Source organism: Ursus maritimus, unplaced genomic scaffold (assembly GCF_017311325.1).
Source record: "Ursus maritimus isolate PB19 unplaced genomic scaffold, ASM1731132v1 scaffold_33, whole genome shotgun sequence".
Classification (NCBI taxonomy): Eukaryota; Metazoa; Chordata; class Mammalia; order Carnivora; family Ursidae; genus Ursus; species Ursus maritimus.
The window spans coordinates 1,637,253-1,656,781 of record NW_024425897.1 but is presented as its reverse complement, the minus strand read 5'-3'; the positions used below and the strand labels follow the sequence as shown (position 1 = coordinate 1,656,781).

The window sequence follows — 19,529 nt, the reverse complement described above, 5'->3', positions numbered from 1 at the left end:
ACATACTGTTACCATACTATATAAAAGTTACCAATTTAAAAACCGTATTAACATATAAGCAAATAAAGGTAAAACAGTCTCCTCTGAATGGTCTGAACATTATGTGGCATGCGGTGTGGGCAGCATACATGTGTGACTCCCTACTTAGATACAACCAGTGATGAGCCATGCGTGGCTCCAAAAGCTGACAGGACCCTGCACACCCGTCACCCGTGCCTGCAGCAGCACGACGGACTGTGAACACACCGCACGCTGCGTACTGCACATGAACACAACGATATGCTTCGACCCATGCATCAAGATGGTCTGCGTGTCTCCATCAGCTCTGAAGACTTGTGTCAGCACAGAGTCGTCATGAGTTCTCTCAGATCCACTCCACTGGCTTGGTTAGGTATTGTGTTTCATACTAAATGAAAAGGTTGGAATGTTTCAACAGGAATTTTTTGCTTACTTTTTAGACACCAAAAAAGCCATTAGTCTGAAAGCTTCTCTGAGCATACTAAGAATGGAGGCATTCGGTATCACCAGTAAGGAATTCGGATGACCTAAGCGGTATATTTTTAGAGATGTAAGATCCAAATGACAAGCCTATCACACATAATAGCTAGTACTTTTCACACCTTGATTATGATAATTCTCCGACCTGTTAAACCAAGTTTGGCATGATTAATAGAAAGCACACAACTTACAGCTGCAGTGATTCTAGAATGCAGTTAGTGGTTTCATGCCAATCTGACTCCACAGTACCAGCGAGGGGGATGGGACAGCCTGCAGTCCTCAGGTATTAGTAACCAAGGCTATGGCTTTCTGTTTAGAGGACTGCAGATTAACCTCATAATACTAACATTCCACTTAAAAAGGACAAAGAAACAAGAGTAAGAAAACTGTCAATGCTTCTTTGAAAATGAAAACTGACTCACCAATGTATCAGGTAACAGTCAAACCTCTACCCTATCAATGCCGTACAGACCTTTACACGGCAGCTCTGAGCACGGAGATGAAAATCACATATTTTACGGCAAGAATCTCGATGTGGCTCCGATCTCTGAGGCTGAGTCAGCCGTCCTTTGTTAACCTGTGAGGTGTGAAGATCGGCACCCTGGGTCGGTTGGTGTGGGCCAAGTGGCACTGGGCCGTCCTTCCCAGCACCCAGCCATGCCCAGCAGCATTTCTGGGGCACACAGGCAGGCCCTCTTTAGAAAGAACCAGAGAATCCAACCTGAGACGTTTGGGCGTCTTCATCAGAGTCTGACATAGTACTTTAGACCTATGATTTGAGTAAAGGAACATGTCAGAGTTGATTCTCTGCTGTGCAAAGGGAAACTAGGACCCTGTAGAAATGCCTTGTGAATCATCTTCTGTAAACCAGTGTTGGGGCAGTTCCCCGGGTGGGAAGGGGAGGCCCTCAAGGATTTCTGCTCCAAGCACAGACTGAAACTGACTGTTGTCCTTTTGGACACGCTGATCCAGAGGAAACCGACACTGAATCTTAACATGAATATGAAGATCGAAGATGTACATTTATTTTCATGAATTACAAGTGCATTTCTGTTCATATTAGCAGGCAGTCTTTATATAACCCATTCTCCATTGCTGTCAAAAATCAAACAAGAAAAAAAAGGACAGCTGAGAAATGAAAAGCTAAAAATAGAATTAGTTTTCCTAAGTGATCTGCTGGATAGCATTTCCGTGGAACACAAACTCAGAGGTAACAATAAATTTTTCGTTTCAATCATAGGCATGTGGCACTTGGACAGTCATCTCTGCACAGAAAGCTGTAACAGTCATGCGAGGGTACAGTAATTATTGAACAAGGCAAATTTCTCACCACAGAGAGAGCAGTGGGGGAGTCAAGAGGAGGCACCGCACTGGGACAGAACACCAAGTCAACGCCACAGCGTACAGTGGCGGGAACAAATACTTAAAGAGATCAGGATAGTACGGGATAGAGCTCCAAACATGACTTAGTGCTAGCTTTTTCTCATGGTCTTAGCAGTATCAGAAACATTTGAGAGTACTTGACGACAGAACAGTGCTTCATGTCATGAGCTCATGAAGGCTTTATTACAAATTGTTATACTGTAGGTTGAAAAATGAACTTGAGATGCTGACATGCTGTAGGAGAAAAAAGAATTGTACACTTTCTCATTTAAAGACGCAGGGCTCCTCTCTGCTAAATCCTGAGGCATTGAATGTGGCTACACTGAACGTGGCACGTGGTGTGAAGGAGCTCGGGGGTATGTGTCCACCCGTGTGTGCAGCTCTGCCCCGTGACGTCTGGCTGGCCTGCTGGCTGCTTCTCCACACACTTTTCTTAGTGCCCTGCTGTGACCTGTGTCCATCTCTCACTAAATCCCGAATGCAGCTGCCACATTAAATCTTTCTGTGTAAGCCTTGCGAACAGTACTGCAGATAACACATCGGGGCAGGTGTTATACCTCTATAAATGGTGTAAGAAACCACAGTAAATCTACAGAAGGAAGTTGCTGGGTGCAGTACTTCTTTTATTTAGAAAAATGATCGAGTTTTCTAAAAGCTGGGCAAACAGCACAAACCTTAAATATGTTAGTGACTAACAGGGTATGAGAAAAGACACGGGCAAGTGCCCCCAAAGATTCCCGAGACGGGAACACTTGCTGCAGGCTGCAACGACATCCCAGGTGTTTCCACATGCTCCTGCTCTGAGGAAACGCTGACGGGGAAAAGGTGAAGTGCAAATAAGGGGCTGTCACTGACTTAAAGTGCCCTAGGTAGTAGCCTTCCCTATCATAAAGTGAGATGCCAGTGACGAGAGCCAATCTGGAAAGAACTATCTCTGGTGTGACTGCATGGGTCAGCAGGGCGGCACGTAGGAAGGATTCAGGAGAGGGAGGAACCACTGCATCTTTCAAACCAGAAAGCGATTAGTGACTAAAGCAACGGTAAGCAGTAGGTGCACCAAAAGTACATACTGCCACAGGTCACCAGTGGTGACACACACAGGGATGCCAGGAACAGTTCTCTGGACTGAAGGAATTCTTTGAAAGCATAAAAGCCACAACTACCAGAAACCGCCCCTCCGAACGGCTCAAAGGAGTCAAGGTGGATAAGCCGAGACGGGCTGGAGACAGGACCGGGGTCAAGAACTGGGAAGAACAACACCGATGTCTGAGCACGTCCAGTCCTCTGAGCCCTTGTCCTATTGAAAAATAAACAAACAAACAAGCCTATGAGTTAAGAATGACCCACGTTAAAGCAACATCAGCAGCAGCATTAGGAAAATGGAGAAGTGAAAAGAATGGACGAACATTATGAAAACTGGAAAAGTATGTGTGTGTGTGGGGGGAAGCAAAAAAAAAAAAAAAAAAAAAGACTCCTGCAAAAAGGTCACTTCACCTGGAACCACTCGGGCGTGCGCATCACAGGGCAGCTCTGAAGGGGTGGGCTCTGCCCGCAGTGTGCAGGCGCCTCTCCCTGGGCGCCTCAGAGGAGGTTTCCGTGACACTCACAGGGAACACGTGCACGCACGTGCGCTCGCAGCTCGGCAGGCTTCCGTGTTCTTAAGCTGCCTTTTATTAACTGGAATACCCACCAGTCCAGTGGTCAAAACCAGGCTCTGAAGGTCTTTGTAAAGAACACACATTTGGTGGGGCACCTGGGTGGCTCAGTCGGTTAAGCATCGGACTTAGACTCGGGTCATGATCTCAGGGATCCTGGGATTGAGCCCCATATCAGGCTCCTTGCTCAGTGGGGAGCCTGCTTCTCCCTCTCCCTCAGCCCCTCCCTCTGCTTGTGCTCTCTCACTCATGCTCTTTCTCAAATAAATAAAATCTTGGGGGAAAAAAAACCCGAAATCCCACACATTTGGGGAGCCTGCGTGGTTCAGTTGGTTAAGTGTCCGACTCTTGCTTTTGGCTCAGGTCATGATCTCAGGGTTGTGAGATCAAGCCCCACATTGGGCTCCACGCTGGGCATGGAGCCTGCTTAAGATTCTTTCCTTCTCCCTCTCCCTTCCCCCTCCTAAAAAAAAAGAAAGAAAAGAAAAGAAAAGAAAAGAAAAGAAAGAAAGAAAGAAAGAAAGAAAGAAAGAGAAAGAACACGCATTTACACAATGTTTGTTTGTGACCTCCTATTCTTTTTAAAAAAAATTTTTTTAAAGTAATCTCTATGCCCAATGTGGGGCTCAAACTCACAAGCCTGAGATCAAGAGTCACACATTCCACTAAGTGAGCCAGCCAGGCTCCCCTGCTGCCTCCTATTCTTACCAAGTCTCTTTTCCTCTCTGGACGTCCAGTTGGGACAGAATCAACCACACAGAGCCAAGTGTGTTGTTATAACAACTCAAGTTTCCTGTGACTGCAACAAAGCAGGACAAGCAAAATGAAGTACTGGCTGGAAGTGTGAGGCTGGCTGGCCTGGATTCTGCTGAGGCAGGGAGCCCTGGCATGGGTCCCAAGAGCAGGAGATGGGTCTCATCACCTACGTCTGAGGTGATCTGACAGCAATTGCCCCACCAGGCCTCCAGGACGGCACCCTGAAAGACTGCAGGTGGCACCCTGAAGATAGCCGTCACTCATTTACTACACGTGACAGGGCCCACCTGGCTCTCCAGATGTCTGCACATGTGCCACCTGCAACAGGTCCACTAGGAGTGTCACACCAACAAAGCGTAAGCAGCACATGTCCCCCCTTCATTACTGTAATACCTCTATTTTACTTGAAGAGATTATATTACAAATCAAATCTACTCGAACCCTTTATAGGCTAATAGTTCTCAAGGGTGAGCATCAGAACCCTCTGCAGAGCTTGTTAAAACACAGACTGTTAGGGGGTAGGGCACAGATGGACCACAGTTTTGAGAACCACTGCCATATGTAATGAATTAAGTTCATCCTCAGGTCTCCACTAGTTTTGTTATCATCCCAGGGAGAAGTGAGACATTACCACTCAAATCAGCTTGTGTTCTTGGTTCTGATGAGGAAACCTGCTTGAGATGGCTGGGAGGGTAACTAAGTGTGTCAAAATACAAACAAAACAGATCTTCTCTTTGGAGAGGCCCTTATTGTTGTGAAATGTTTGCTAGTATGATCTGGCAGGATGTCACTCTGCCATTTCACAATGCACTTTCAGGCAAGACGGCGTTCATCACCACTCAAGAGGGCAGGAAGGATGGTGGTTACAACCCAACTCTGTGACAAGGAGATGGACTCAGACATGGGAAATGACCTCCCTCTAGAGGTCCGCTGTTCTGGACTGCAGCCAAACCTACTGGCTGGGGGGCGCCTGGGTGGCTCAGTCGTTAAGCGTCTGCCTTCGGCTCAGGGCATGATCCCGGCGTTCTGGGATCGAGCCCCACATCAGGCTCCTCTGCTGGGAGCCTGCTTCTTCCTCTCCCACTCCCCCTGCTTGTGTTCCCTCTCTCGCTGGCTGTCTCTCTCTGTCAAATCAATAAATAAAATCTTAAAAAAAAAAACCAAAAAAAAAAAAACCCCACAAAAAACCTACTGGCTGGGAGAAATTAATCAGTCTGAGAAAATTCACCAACAGGCAGAGGAGGAAGTCAGGCACCTACCTTCACCAGCCTCTTCAAACAGGAGGCTTATCTAAAACCGACCCACTTAAATAAAACAGAATGAACACCTCCTGAACCTTTCAGACCACTCAGGGCAACAGTAAAGCCTGTGACGAGGCAAGCAGGCGACACCTGGGGCTTCCTCTGGAGTAGTCTTTACCATCTCCTCCCCCAAAGGCGTCCCCATGGCTGTGCTCTGAGGTCCTGTGTGGGCATGTTTTCCAGTTCTTTCCTATGTAGCTGGGCAGTCAACATCACCTTTCTTTAACATCCCTGTATGATCCAGCACCTGTACCTCCCTGATTGTCCAGTTTGTAGCTTCTGATCTCACTGCTGCAGGCTGGGAACTCAGTAACACTGCGGCACAGTATTGTGAACGAGTTCCTCAACCTCTTCCAGGGCACAGAACTACTGCAAGGCAGGTATGGAACTTACAAGAAAATGGCGTTGTGGGTCCAAAGACCCAGAGCTGTCTAACTTTGCCACCAGTGTATAATCTTCAGCAAAACGCTTAAACCCCTGCAATCTTCAGTTTCCTCAATCATAAACATGGGCTGTGTGCTGACTTCAGACAATGTTGCTGTGAGCATCAAAAGAAAATGTTTGTGAAAGAACCTGGCCCACAATTTAATGCATGCCCCCGGCCCTACCTTCCTCTGGATCCACTTCTGTCTTCTAGATTACTAAATTACAAGCCCATCTAGATGTTGGCAACCTTTGAAATGCGTAAGACAAGAGAGACTGACAGGTGGACGGAGGAACAGATGGACAGATATGTGACAAAGCATGTCGCAAAATGTTAATCACAGAATCTAGGTGGTCGGAATGTGGGTTTCTATTATTAAACTCAACTTTTCAGAATAGTTGAAAATTGTAATTTAAAAAACATTGGAAGTAACTAGATCTACTGAGGTGGTTATTTTTGATGTACAATAATCAAATCATTATGCTGTACACCTGAAGCTAATATAATATGCCAATTATAATTCAGTAACAAAAAGTAGAGGGGAAAAGGCTATAAGCAAGTACCATGCCTTTTGCTCCCATGGAGAAAGTGAAGTAAACACAGAGTGACCATCTCTGCCATCTGTGTCCCTGGTAACAAGCCCTAGTCCTGGACTCTCAGAACTGGGGTAGACCCTGACAGCCGCCATGGCCTCCATCTGCTAACTCGGACTTCAGGAGACAGCAGGCCAGCAGGTGGCTGCGCCCTGCAGCCCAGGAGCATGCTCGCCTTTGTTCTGTTCCCCTGGCGGGTACACTGCCCTTTTCTTCCAGTAGCCGTGCCAGCGGTCCCAAGGGTATCTGCTCTCTGAGGTTACCCAATATCCTTACTGCCCTAGAGTCACCTGCCCTGATGCTTCAGGTCTTTGCCGAAGATGCCTGTGAGGGAGAGGCGGGCTCCTCGGTAACCCTGGGCTTCAGTCTCCCACACGGGCCTGACTCCCTGGCCCCGCACTGCTGGGAACCTCCCCAGACAGCGGAATGCCCCCTTCCTGACACTCTCTTTCACACTAAAAACATGCGTGGTAGTTCTGTGTGTCTTTGTCCCCTACTAACCCATGTGCTCCTTTGAGGCCAGGTTTAGGTTTGTTTGCCCTGCTCCCCACACGTGCCTGTCCCAGAGGAAGCACGCAGTATGTGTGAACTCAACAAGAAAAAGATGGAGAAAAACAGAGGCCCCCAACAGACTTCAGGAAAATGAGCTGTTAAAGGGATTGTGAAGCAGTCGAAGTAGCTCAGCTCAGTATTCTAGGCCAGGGCTCAGAACACCTGTTCCTGTAAAGGGCCAGATAAAACTATCTATAAAACCCCGAGGCAGGTGATCTGACCTTGTGCAGACACAGGGAAGGGAGAGAGCAGGCTCTGGGAGAGAGAGGACCCCTTCCACTGCGAGCACCAAGCAAAGGGACCGGGAAGGAGAACCCAAGGAGACTCCAGTTAAGGAGTGAAATGGCTGGGTCCCGGGGTCTGCCTTCCCATCAGCGAGTGACCTTGTAGATCACTGCACACAGCAAACACTTTAATAGGTTGTCACATCATGGGGAACGAAAGGAGAAATGAAACCAAGCCTTGCTAGACTGTCCTCCTCAGCCTCCTGTTAACAGCCTCCCGCTCTCATTCAGACACTTCGCCAAGGGCTCCTAATGTCCGTAAGCCCGTGCTTCTTCCACACGTCACTTGAAGTTTGTCTTCTAGGACATGTCCAGTGTCAGGTACTAGGGTTAGGAAATCTGGAGTCTTTCAGACTTTGCCCTCCCCCCACTCTCCCGAACACCGCTTCTCGCCTCTACAACCCTCGTCCAAGCCTCTAGCCCTCCGGTCTGGAAGCTCACAGATTAATTTTGAGCTCATCTTCCATCCAGTCTCCTCCTCCAACCCTCCAAGCTTAGATACCAGACTTCTGAAAACCCCATTTTCTGTCCCCCACACTAGCAGAGTGTACTCTCTCCCGGTTCCCAGCCTTACTCTGCCTGGCTTGCATGGCTGAGGCTGAGCTGGCCATGTCTGTTCTCAGATCCTTTCCACCCTTCCCCTGTTCAACGACAGGGCTGGGAGCTTGTCAACTGCACTGTTGCACTTCATTGCTGACTGGCTTCTGAAGAGATTCTGCCAACAGCCAGCACACACAGGAAAAGCCAGGTTTCCTTTTTTTCTGCTTCTTAGTGACACATGACTTTTCAGGAGGAGGGAGGCTCCTGGTTTCAGAGGCATTGGATGGTAATGGCGGCTTCAGGCTCCAGAGATCCCCCACATCGGTGGCAGGAGAGGCTCCTGACCCCTTCTTAGCAATGGTGATGCTCTAACAGCTGCAGTTACAGCAGCTGCCCAGCACCCTTGCTGTGTGATGCAGGATCCTGGCTAACACCATGTTACTTCTGTTCCTTTAGCTGGAGGCCTCCAGGAACAGCTTCCTGGGGTTACTAATCTGCAGGTAACCCCACCTTTGGCTTTCCGGCCCTTCTAATGCCCTCTGACCAGTTATACGCCCTCTGTGTGAAATATCCCGAGCAGCTTCTGCTTTTGAGCCTTGGTACGGCCAACCCTCAGCCTGAACCATCGTCTCTAGATCCTAACGTACGAAAAGAGAATGGACAGGGCAGGGAAGAATAGAGCAGAGATACAGTTCTATCAGATGCAGACTGCCACAGACCCCTTCCTCTCTCCGCCCTCAGGGAGCCTCCTGTTCCGGCGGCACAGGCATAGCAGCCCCGCGGCCAGTTGTCGGCGGGCTGCACGCAACACCGCTGTCTGTGGAAAAACACCTCCAGCCCCTCCCCAGGCCACTCTGCCCAAAGCATTTCTCCAGCACATGCGTCAGCCCTTGGTTGTCATTCCTGACTTCACTGCTCATTTCTACAGACTTGAACACAATTCTCACTCCTCCGCTCACTCGAGTTCCCACACTATTCTCTCTCCTCTTTCTGCGTGTTCTCTAGAATCAAGATCTGCATTTCCTTCTTTCTTGAACACAATTTTTTGAAAATCTTACCGATACCACTGCATTGTTCACCAGACTTTCTGACTTAAGCACAGGAAGCTTCCACATGGAACTCCAGAAAATCTTTCTTTTTTTTCTTTTTTAAAGATTTTATTTATTTATTCGACAGAGATAGAGACAGCCAGCGAGAGAGGGAACACAAGCAGGGGGGGTGGGAGAGGAAGAAGCAGGCTCCCAGCAGAGAAGCCTGATGTGGGGCTCTATCCCAGAACGCCAGGATCACGCCCCGAGCCGAAGGCAGACGCTTAACCGCGGTGCCACCCAGGCGCCCCGGAAATCTTTCTTTTTAATAACATTTAATTTATATTCTCTTTCCCCTGCCAGGGTTTATTGTGCTGTTAAAGCTCTAGGTACCTGACAAATTTAAGATCTGTATCCCGGCTGGAATCTAGCTGTCTCTTCGAAGATGAGCTCTTTGAGCTTTTCCTTGGGCAGGTCATCCAGCTCCATGTCAAACTTGAATGGCGCCTCAGCGATGGGCTGTAGGAGAGCACAGAACACGGAGCAGACAAGAATGGTTATGGTGGAGGTAGTCATGCACGGATTCATGATGTCTGTGGCTTCGACTCTGAAACATATACAGCAGCACTGACATCTACGGAAACCAAGAGCTGTGATAAAGCGTCTGTGCATCCATGTCCCATCTATGCGTTCCAAAAGGTGCATATTGTATGAACGTGTAGTAAATGGAGGGGGAGAAACTAAATCCACTTTGAGCATTCTTCTGAATTTATCACTAATCCCAAAATCATTCTCAAATTTTTAAGGCACTAAGTGTTAAAGTAACAGAAATTTGCTGTTGTGGGGGTGGTGGTGATACATTTATACAATCAAAAACCATGATACTCAAATCAATGTACTTGACTAAATACATTACAGTTACCTTCATATAAAAAATATTATGGAGCCATAAAAAATGAAGCTGTAAGGAAGATTAATATCATGGGGAAATGTGCACATTTGTGTTAAACAAAATGAACCTATTTTTTAAAAAAATTTAGATACAGAAATATAAGACCGAGAAGAAAATATTCCAAAATCTTAGTATCTGTGTAACAAGACTACCAAGTGATCTGTGTCATAGTTTTCTGCAAGTTTTCATTTTTATTTTTCAGCACACTCTATAACTAATCAGAAGGCTATTTAAGTACATACTTAAGGGGCGCCTGGGTGGCTCAGTCACTTAAGTGTCTGCATTTGGCTTAGGTCACGATCTCAGGGTCCTGGGATCAAGCCCCATATCAGCCAGACCCACATCCCTGGCTCAGTGGGGTGTCTGCTTTTCCCTCTCCCTCTGCTCCTACTCCCCGCCTGTGTGCTTGCTCTCTCTCTCTCCTTCTCAAATAAATAAAAAACCTTAAAATAAAAAAAGTACATATTTAAAGTGTCTCTGTCAAGGAATTCATATATATAGCTGAAAAAGGAAATCAGTCAATTGATATTATTTATATTTTGATTTTTAGGTACCCCCAAACTAACCCAATGTTCCAGGATGAATCTGATGAGGATTCCCGCTATGAATCAGTGGATGCTCAGTAGTTACCAGGCACTCCTAGATTTTATCTATGCAATCCTCACAGCCAGGCTTTTAGGGGTAAGGAAACATGGACACCAAACTCTGCACTAAGCACTGGTTTCTTTGAAAGGGGGAAAAGGATTCATGTCCATGAGAGAAAAATAAGCAGCTAGCCCTCTTTGAAGGGCAGCTCCATGTGTGGGGTCACACTGGTGTCCTACATATGCCATCCTTCTGGTCTTCCCAACCCCCTACTCTGGTTTGGGGTACCACCCAGGCTCACGATTAGGACATGGGGGGCTCACAGAGCTAGTCAGAAACCCAAACCTTACACTCTCCCCTCCTTTCCTGTTATTTACTATGTTGTAGGTATCTTTGCAAGCTGCCCCCATTATTTCTGAGGGGAGGCGGCAGAGATGGAAGGGGTCTGATTAGGAAATACTTTCTCTTTTTGATTTCTTCTTTCTCTTTCATTTATCAGTTTTTAGCTTTTATCTCTTTTCCCTTTCTCTTCCACTTTCCCCTTTAACACACTCTGCTTGGATCTCCCCCTTTTAAAACAAGTGTCAAGGCTTGCTGACTATACATGAGCCTCAACTAGAAAGATCCAAACTTTGGTTCATATTGCATTTTTCTTCATTACTGTCCAGAGAATAAAGCCCCAGAAGACTCAAAGAGGCCAGGGAACCGGGACTTTCCTGGAGAGGACATGACACGCAGTATCGTTACCTGGCTGTCCAGCATGCTCCAGGGGCCTGCCACATCCATCTCTGGACTCATTTCTCACCACAAGAAGCTCTTGTGTTCCCATCCCCAAGGAGGCACAACAGACACGAAGTCATCAAGCCACAGTGGGGACTGTCCAAGCTGACCCCCCTCGCTTTGCAATGCGCCTCCCCAAGCAGGCAGCTGGCCTCCTTCTCACCCTCAGGCAAGCACTCTGATTTAGGGACCTCTTCCTGTCACAAACCATGACAATGGTCTCCAGCCTTGGACCCCTTGTTTATCTGTGCTCCCCTTTATTCATCCATTTCCGCAGCCCCACCCTGCTGCAGGTGGCCTGGAGGAAGCTTTCTAAGATAAAAGGGGCTTGGGGGGTGGGGTGGGGAAGTTTCAAGCTGTGCTGACAGCACTAGTCCTCAAGGTCGACGATGTGGGCTACTGACAGGACCAGGTGTGGCACCACATACCACTCAGGATCAATCTAAGCATGACATCTGGGCCCTTCCTGGTTGGGCCTACTGCTGGCTGATAGATATCCCTGAGGAAGCAGCCAGGAGTACGGGTCTTACCTCATCGCTTGGGTCATAATACTGCTCCAGATATGGATGGGCCAGAGCCTGTTCTACTTCAATCCTCTTGTGAGGGTTGAATGTCAACATTTTGTCCAGTAAATCCAGAGCTACAAAGAGAAAGGTTTTGCAGTGGTGAGAAGCCAAAGGAACATTTACTGAATTACTTTCCATTTCCTGCTTAAGTAAACTTGACCCACAAAACAATGGAACTAAGCATCGCCATGGGGAGAAGAGCCAGCACACTGGATGCCTATTATCTCTCTGAGCTTCTTGAGACTGTGACCATCTGACAATCACAGACCCAGACTCAGAAAGGTGACGTGATCAGCCAAAGGCTAAAAGTGGAAGACCAGGGTTCAAATTCAACTCTGCCTACAAAACCTGAACTTCTCCTAAATCACTACTCTGCTTTGCTGGCATCCGAAGGTAATGTGTTATATATGTATATCTCTTAAGACAACTCCAAAGTCCTCTCTGCAATGGTCAATTTATCTTTCAACACATAGAGTAGGCCTCCAAGGTCACAGAAGACAATGGTCACTTGTCCTCCTATATGGTTTCCAGGTCCCGGCTGAGATCCATGTGTGAAGCACAGGCCCCCTGGCTCACTCTGCAGCTTGACATCTTTCTTGATCTGGTCAGGAGTCAGCAGCTGAACATTTCCTCCATGTAGAGAGTGCAGGGATAGAAGCAAGTGTGGGATCAAAAGGACCAAGAGGGAGGGACAGCTAATGAATAGCTTACCCTGGTGGCCTCCACAGCTAGTGTCCAGGCACTACTTCAAGCCAAGGGGAAAGCCAAAGGTCCTGGCTGACAGAGGCCGGAACATGGGTTAAGGGAAATGTGACCGAACAGTTCCTGTATTTAATATCAGGAGCAAGTTTCAATGAGAAAGAATACACGCTAAAAAAGACATTACTGATCTTAAAAAAAAAAAAAAAAGTGTGCTTTTATTTAACGATGCTCAGAACAGTGGTTTCTAATTTAGGTAACAGGTCCTTTCCTCAAATTGAAGGCTCTCTACAGGGAGTAGGTAAGGAGCTACCCAGCTCTTTTAAGTGCTAGCTCACAGCTCTGAGGCACCCCTGAAAAATCTAAGGACTCCAAGGAACAAGTCTGAAAATCTATTCCAAGTCTGAAAAATGACTAGGTGATATAAAAAACATTTTTTTTAGAGAACACAGTGATCAATAAAATAAAACCAAAAATGAAAACACTGCTATCTACTCAACAAAGTCTTGTTTCTTACAGTGATAACTTCTTAGGTCGTCGATCTCATCCATCTGCAAATTAGCACGTTTCACTAAGTCCCGAGAGTAGAACGATAAAGGAAAATAATCTAAATCATTTACTCACTAGAGACGGTGTTCAACCCTGGAGAGCAGCAGGCCAGTACACTGTCTGAATCTGAAGTGCCTGACCGCTTGTGTGCCAGGAAGTCAACCTCCGGAAAGCACGAGGAGGCAGCACCTTACTGCCTGAGGTGACTGAAAGCCCAGCATGAGAGGATGTGTGTGCACGTGCACGCATGCGTGTGCGTGCCTGCATGTGCATACTCAGCTCTGGCTACTACCTGTGACTTCCTTTGTTGCATGTCACCCACCCTTAATCTTTAAGACAACTGGGAGATAATAAATGTGGTAAACCACATGCTGGACTGTCATGAGAAATTCCACGCAACACAGAACTTCTCTCATGTCCACAAAACAAACTGTAAAAGTTTTTTACATAGTGCATTTCTACAAATAGTACACTTTCGAATTTGCCTCTATCTATAATCTTTTCAATACACCTGAGTGTACCGTAGGAAAGTAGGGAACAGTGACATTTTGCTTTATAGGCTGGAGAACTTTTCGGAGCAGAGGATGCTCTTAGGAATCTAGGGTGTTGACTAAAGCACTGTCTGGACAGGAGAGGTATTCATCACTGCAGCCATAACTCGGGGTCTCGGGGGCTCACGAACAGGCTAGGTTTCAGAGGCAGCTCTCTCAAGAGTCAGGATAGTGTAGCACAATGGTCAATAACTCAGGCGCTTCTGGCCCCAGTACAAGTCCCGCCGAACCCCTAGCAGATATGTGAGCATCTGACATACCACTTGCTGGGTATTAGAGTCCAACTATCCGTAACACAGATAGTAACCCTACCCTACCCACTGTTCCCAAACACTGACTGCTCCCCTCCACCGTTTCCCCCACCACAAAAGAACTCATAGATATTCCCCAAGAACTTATTTTTTTAAGATTTCATTCATTTATTAATTTGAGAGAGCGTGCACGTGTGCGTGCAGGGACAGAGGGGGAAGGAGGAATCCCATGCAGACTCCACACTGAGCGCAGAGCCTGATGTGGGACCCCGAGATCATGACTTGAGCCAAAACCGAATCAGACGCTTAACCAACTGAGTCACCTAGGCACCCCTCCCCAAGAACTTTCTTGAGAGATCAGAAGTCATTTGGCCTTTTGTCCAATTAAGACACCGTCCGTCAGGAAAATCCAGGAGGGTCTGGCCACAGTCAGATTCTGACAGCATTATTTCTAAGCCATTGGGGGATACGTCCCCCTCCAGATCTTGCTGGTACTAAGTAGGGAAGCACTTCAAGGCAGCTGGTATTTGGCAGCTTAAGCAGCTCTAAAATAGACCTTTTAGTTCCTTCGAGTTAAATTCCAGGCCCTTAAACCTAGAGGCAAAAATTGCAAAAGAAGATAGCTTTTTTTTTGCTACTTGAAAAATAACTGCATCTCCAGCTTCCTTTTATTGCTAGTGCTATTTCTGCATTATTCACAGCTACAGAAGGAGAAAAGGAGAGAAACGGGAAGCAGCTGGCAGGTGCTGATCCCACAGTGAGAGTGCCCGGCCTCCCTCCTCCCACGCCACACAGCAATCCACTGGCACTACTAAGATGGCATGAATCACTCTGCTTGTGTGTATGCTTCCTTGGATATAGGTTTTATTTCCCCTAAAAGACTGGAAGTCCCTTCGAGGATGGGATTACATCTGACCATGATCCCCGACTCTCCTTGGTAGCCTCCTAGAACCCCACGCATTCTCTTTAATTTCAGTGGTACACAGCAACAAGACCCTGCCCTTCTGGTCCATCAGCTTTTTTTCCTTCCCATCTCAGCACAGACCCTGGGGTGAGTCATATGATTGGCTCTCCATAGCACCACTGCAGGTCCATCTCACCGATCCAGCAAAACTCTCATCCGAGATCAAGGCTGCATGCAACCTGTCACTCCCATCCTCAGCCTGAATTTCTGGGTAAGGCCAGAGAAAAAGACCTAGCTGTTCAAACTGTGCCACTGCAACAATGCTTTTCAAACTTACCAGTCTTAGAACCCTGCTCTTTAAACCTACTGACGATTGATCTTAAAAAGCAGTTAATTCAGCCACAGTTCAAACTGTACAAGCACTTTTCTCTGAGAAAAACCACTGCATTCAGTATGTGGCAGACATGCTCTATGTGTTTATGTTCTCATTTTGTCACACACAATGTGCAGAAGACATGAGAGAAGGGTGGGATTTAATAAAGCAAGTACTTTTTACTGCTCTGTCAGGGACACTCTGTCTTACATGCAGTTGGCACTGGTATTTAGCGGTGAGGGCATGGCACTGCCACTGTCTTGTCCTGGGTTGAGATGCTGACAGTTCCACTCACCACTGCTTCTGCACCAGAGCGTAGATGGCAGCACAGAGAAAGTGTGAGAACACCTTAGTGTTACTACGAAAGTAGTTTTAACCCTATGGACACCCTGAAAGGACTGGGGGGACCTCTGAGGTCTAAGGAACACACTATCAAGAACTGTGTACCAAAGATTTTTAATCTTTATCAAGGCCCCCCAGTGTCCTGGGAAATCTCTGCTCAGCTGCTTTTCTATTCTAAGATTCTTCTCACCTCACACAGCTTGAATCATACCCTTCCTGCCACGTGAACCTCATTACTCTGTGCAGGTTTTCCTGAGGGTGCTGAGAAAACAGAGGTCCTCAGGAGCAACCCTCCTGGACGTCCCTCCACCAGATTCACACATATCCTTACTGTAGAAAGAGGAGACCCTCTCCCTGTTTGAAGCCAAACCTCCACACCATGTAGCCAGCTCCCCTTCATCTGGACCAGCTGTTTCTGTCTGCACTGTCCATTTCAAAGTTCCTGTTCACACTGAGAGCTTCAACTACTTTTTAAAATTTATTTGCGAGAGAGAGAGAGAGAGACACACACACACACAGAACGCACAAGCATGCATGAGTGGGGGAGGGGCTGAGGAGGAGGGAGAGGTAGAGAGAATCACAAGCAGACTCCAGGCTGAGCACGAGCCTGGTATTGGGGCTTGATCTCAGGACCCTAAGATCATGACCTGAGCCAAAACCAAGAGTCACATGCTCAACCAAACGAGCCACGCAGGAGCCCCTCAAATACTCTCAGGTAGTCACCAATGATCCCTCAATTGGAAACCTCTGTTCCATGGCGACTGCTGAGCACATCTACTTTCTCATGATGCCATCTACTGCTTCTGTGAAATATGCACTAGTTATTTTCTTTGTCCATTGTTCTTTCTAGTTTTCAAGAGTTCCTACTCCTCTTCCATCGAAGGTTTGTCTTCTCTAGCTCTGACATGTCATTCTTCTTACCCTCTCAAACTTCTGTATGATTCCAAATGCCATCTGTGAAAAAATTCCTAAATCTTTAGCCTAGAGTGCCGACCCACACTTCAGATACATACAACTCTCTGCAGGCAATAAAAGAGTATATAGCTTATAACCCCATTCACAACTAATATATGTATTTATAGGTGCAACTACAGAGTCTGGGAGCTTTTCAAAGAGGTTATCTGAGAAATGGAGACAGACTTCTTATAGGAATTGCACTTTTCTTAATTTTAAAAAATAAACAGAAGCAGGAGAAAAAGAACTGTTGGCTTTCCTGTCAGTGCCCACTGCCCCTCTAATACAGTGGAGCTGCGCTTGCCATGGGGAGCTCTCAGGCTCGCCCACACCTCCTGGCTGTGCCATGGGAATGGCGACAATGGCCTAGCCACACTCATCTGGGTTCCCTTGGCCACAAAGACTGGTGAGGGATGAGTACAAAGAAGCAATGAATCCCACAGTGGGGTTGAAACTATCAGGAAGCAGGTCAGTGTGACCTGGAGCTGCTGGTGCCCATCCTGGCACCACAAGAATAGAGCTAAGTAACAAAGACAGCAGACAGGAAGACAACACTGAAAGACAGACAGGTCCAGATTCTGGTCAAAGGGCCTATGCGCTGGAATCCAAACATCACTGGACCTGTCAAGTTATGAGAGCCAGCACAGTCCTCCTTTAGGCGTCAACTGTTGGCAGTATTCTTGTGAGGTGGAACCAAGAAAGCCTCAAAACAGCTGACCCTCTAGTCTGTGAATGACTCATCCATGATCCCATCTCTCAGCCTGAGCATGCACAGCCCCATTGCTCAATGTAACCGCCGCTAATCTTCTGACATACACTGTAGGGTTTCTCTCTCAGGTTCTTTTACATAGTGGAGATCACACCTTATATAAAAAATACTGTATTATTTCCCCAGTAACTATTGCTCATTAATATTTTCCCATGCTATAAAACTTTGTAAGGGCCACTTCTGGTGACTTTATGGTATTTCTTCAAGCAGAGGCATCATAGTTTCCTCAACCATTCAATTAACATTTAGCCTTTAGTTGTCCTTAAATTTAATATGTCCAAACTCAAGTCTCAACTGCCACTCTCTAAAATGTTCCTTCTACTTTTCCTCATCTCACTATTTCTTCATGTAAATTGTGTTCTTGTCCTTTGCTCCTTTATTTATTCATTACGGTCTTAGATTTCTCTCTGTTCTTCAGGCATGACTAATATTAATGATGAGTCTAACAACAATAAACTAGTAATTCATGTAACTCTCCCAAAATTACCCTATGAGGTGGGAAGTGCAATTTATTCCAATTTTGAGATGAGGAAATTGTGAAACAGAGAAGTTAAATAACTTGTCCAGAGTCGAAGATTTGAGGTGGTGGGGCCATCTGAAATCAGGAGGCCGACTCTAGAGCACACAGCTTAAACCATGGCACTGTGCTGCCTTAACATTAATACTTTTAGAATAGGGATCCTTCAAATGTTTTCAATTGGGAACATTTTCTACCTATTCCTCACACCTGACCTATCTAATCTATTTTAAGTTTTAAACTTTTATGTGATCAAATCTACCATTTTTATCTTATGTTTGTTTTCTTGGTTTGTATGTTTTTACAGCCTAGGAAGAGTCTTTCTCCATTCAGAGATCAGAAAAATACTGAATATGCTAAGCATCGTTGGCTTTTAATGGCATGATTTTTAAAAACATATTAAATTATCATTTCTTTTGGAACTCACGCTGACGTGTGAGTAATAATTTAAATTGATTTTCTTCCAAATAGTTATTCAACTAGCCCAGTACCATCTGTTGAATAATTTCTTCCCCCTCACTGGAGTGATTTTGGAGAGAATCCTAAGCTAGACTCCTTTTAAGAAAAAACTACAGGGATGCCTGGGTGGCTCAGTCAGTTAAACGTCTGTCTTTGGCTCAGGTCATGATCCCAGGGTCCTGGGATAGAGTCCCACATCAGGCTTCTTGCTCAGGGCAGAGCCTGCCCTCTGCCTGCCCCTCCCCCTGCTTGTGCCCTCTCTCTCCCTCTCCCTCTCTCTGCAAATACATAAATAAATAAAATCTTAAAAAATAAAATAAAATAGGCTTACCACTTAAAAAAAAAAGGAAAATCTACAATACTACTGTTCAAAGGACTCAGCAATCAGAAATTTCTTTTTTTTTTTTTTAAGATTTTATTTTATTTATTTGATGGAGAGAGCATGAGCACAAGTGGGGGGAGGAGGGCGGCAGATAGAGGGAGAGGGAAAAGCAGACTTCCCGCTGAGCAGGAAGCCCGATGCAGGGCTCGATCCCAGGACCCTGGGATCATGACCCAAGCCGAAGGCAGATGTTTAACAACTGAGCCACTTAGGTGCCCTAGCAATCAGAAAAAAAAAAAAAAAATTTTTTTTTAAAGATTTTATTCTTTATTTGACAGAGAGAGACATTCAGAGAGAGAGGGAACACAAGCAGGGGGAGCGGGAGAGGAAGAAGCAGGCTCATAGCAGAAGAGCCTGATGTGGGGCTCGATCCCAGAACGCTGGGATCACGCCCTGAGCCGAAGGCAGAGGCTTAACAATTGAGCCAGCCAGGCGCCCCCAGCAATCAGAAATTTCTAACGAATATGTGAAAAATACTCAATCGCAGGCTTTTTTTTTTTTTCTTTTAGAGTAAGCTCTACGCCCAACGTGGGGCTTGCACTCATGGCCCTGAGGATCAGGGGTTGCATGCTCTACTGACTGAGCCAGCCAGATGCCCCATCTCAGTCGACTTAAAGAAAAACAAATTAAAATGCCCTTTCTCCCCATTTGTTTGGCAGATCCAAAAGTTCAACACACAAAACTGCTGGAACAAAAGATGTGACAGAACTGCCAGACTGCCCTCCAGAGAGGCTCAACCAATTTACATGCTACCAGCAGTCTCTGCAAACACCCGTTTTCCTCACAGCCTTGACCATGGTGGGTCATCAAACTTCTGATGCTTTCTACTGTTATGAGTGGGAAAGAAAGAAAGAGAGAGAGAGAGAGAGAGAGAGAGAGAGA

The 19,529-nt window shown here is 46.4% G+C and overlaps 1 protein-coding gene across 1 annotated transcript in view; it reads right to left on the bottom strand.

The window, feature by feature from the left end:
• Nucleotides 1-1,501: 1,501 nt before the first annotated feature.
• Nucleotides 1,502-19,529, bottom strand: part of MAPK1 (mitogen-activated protein kinase 1) — a 103,090-nt gene continuing 85,062 nt past the window's right edge. The window contains exons 7-9 of the mRNA XM_040619536.1: nucleotides 11,862-11,971; nucleotides 9,408-9,533; nucleotides 1,502-3,178 (exon numbers count right to left, since the gene is read on the bottom strand). Coding sequence (XP_040475470.1) covers nucleotides 9,417-9,533; nucleotides 11,862-11,971 — 227 coding nt within the window. The 3' untranslated portion in view covers nucleotides 1,502-3,178; nucleotides 9,408-9,416. The remainder of the gene's footprint in view (nucleotides 3,179-9,407; nucleotides 9,534-11,861; nucleotides 11,972-19,529) is intronic.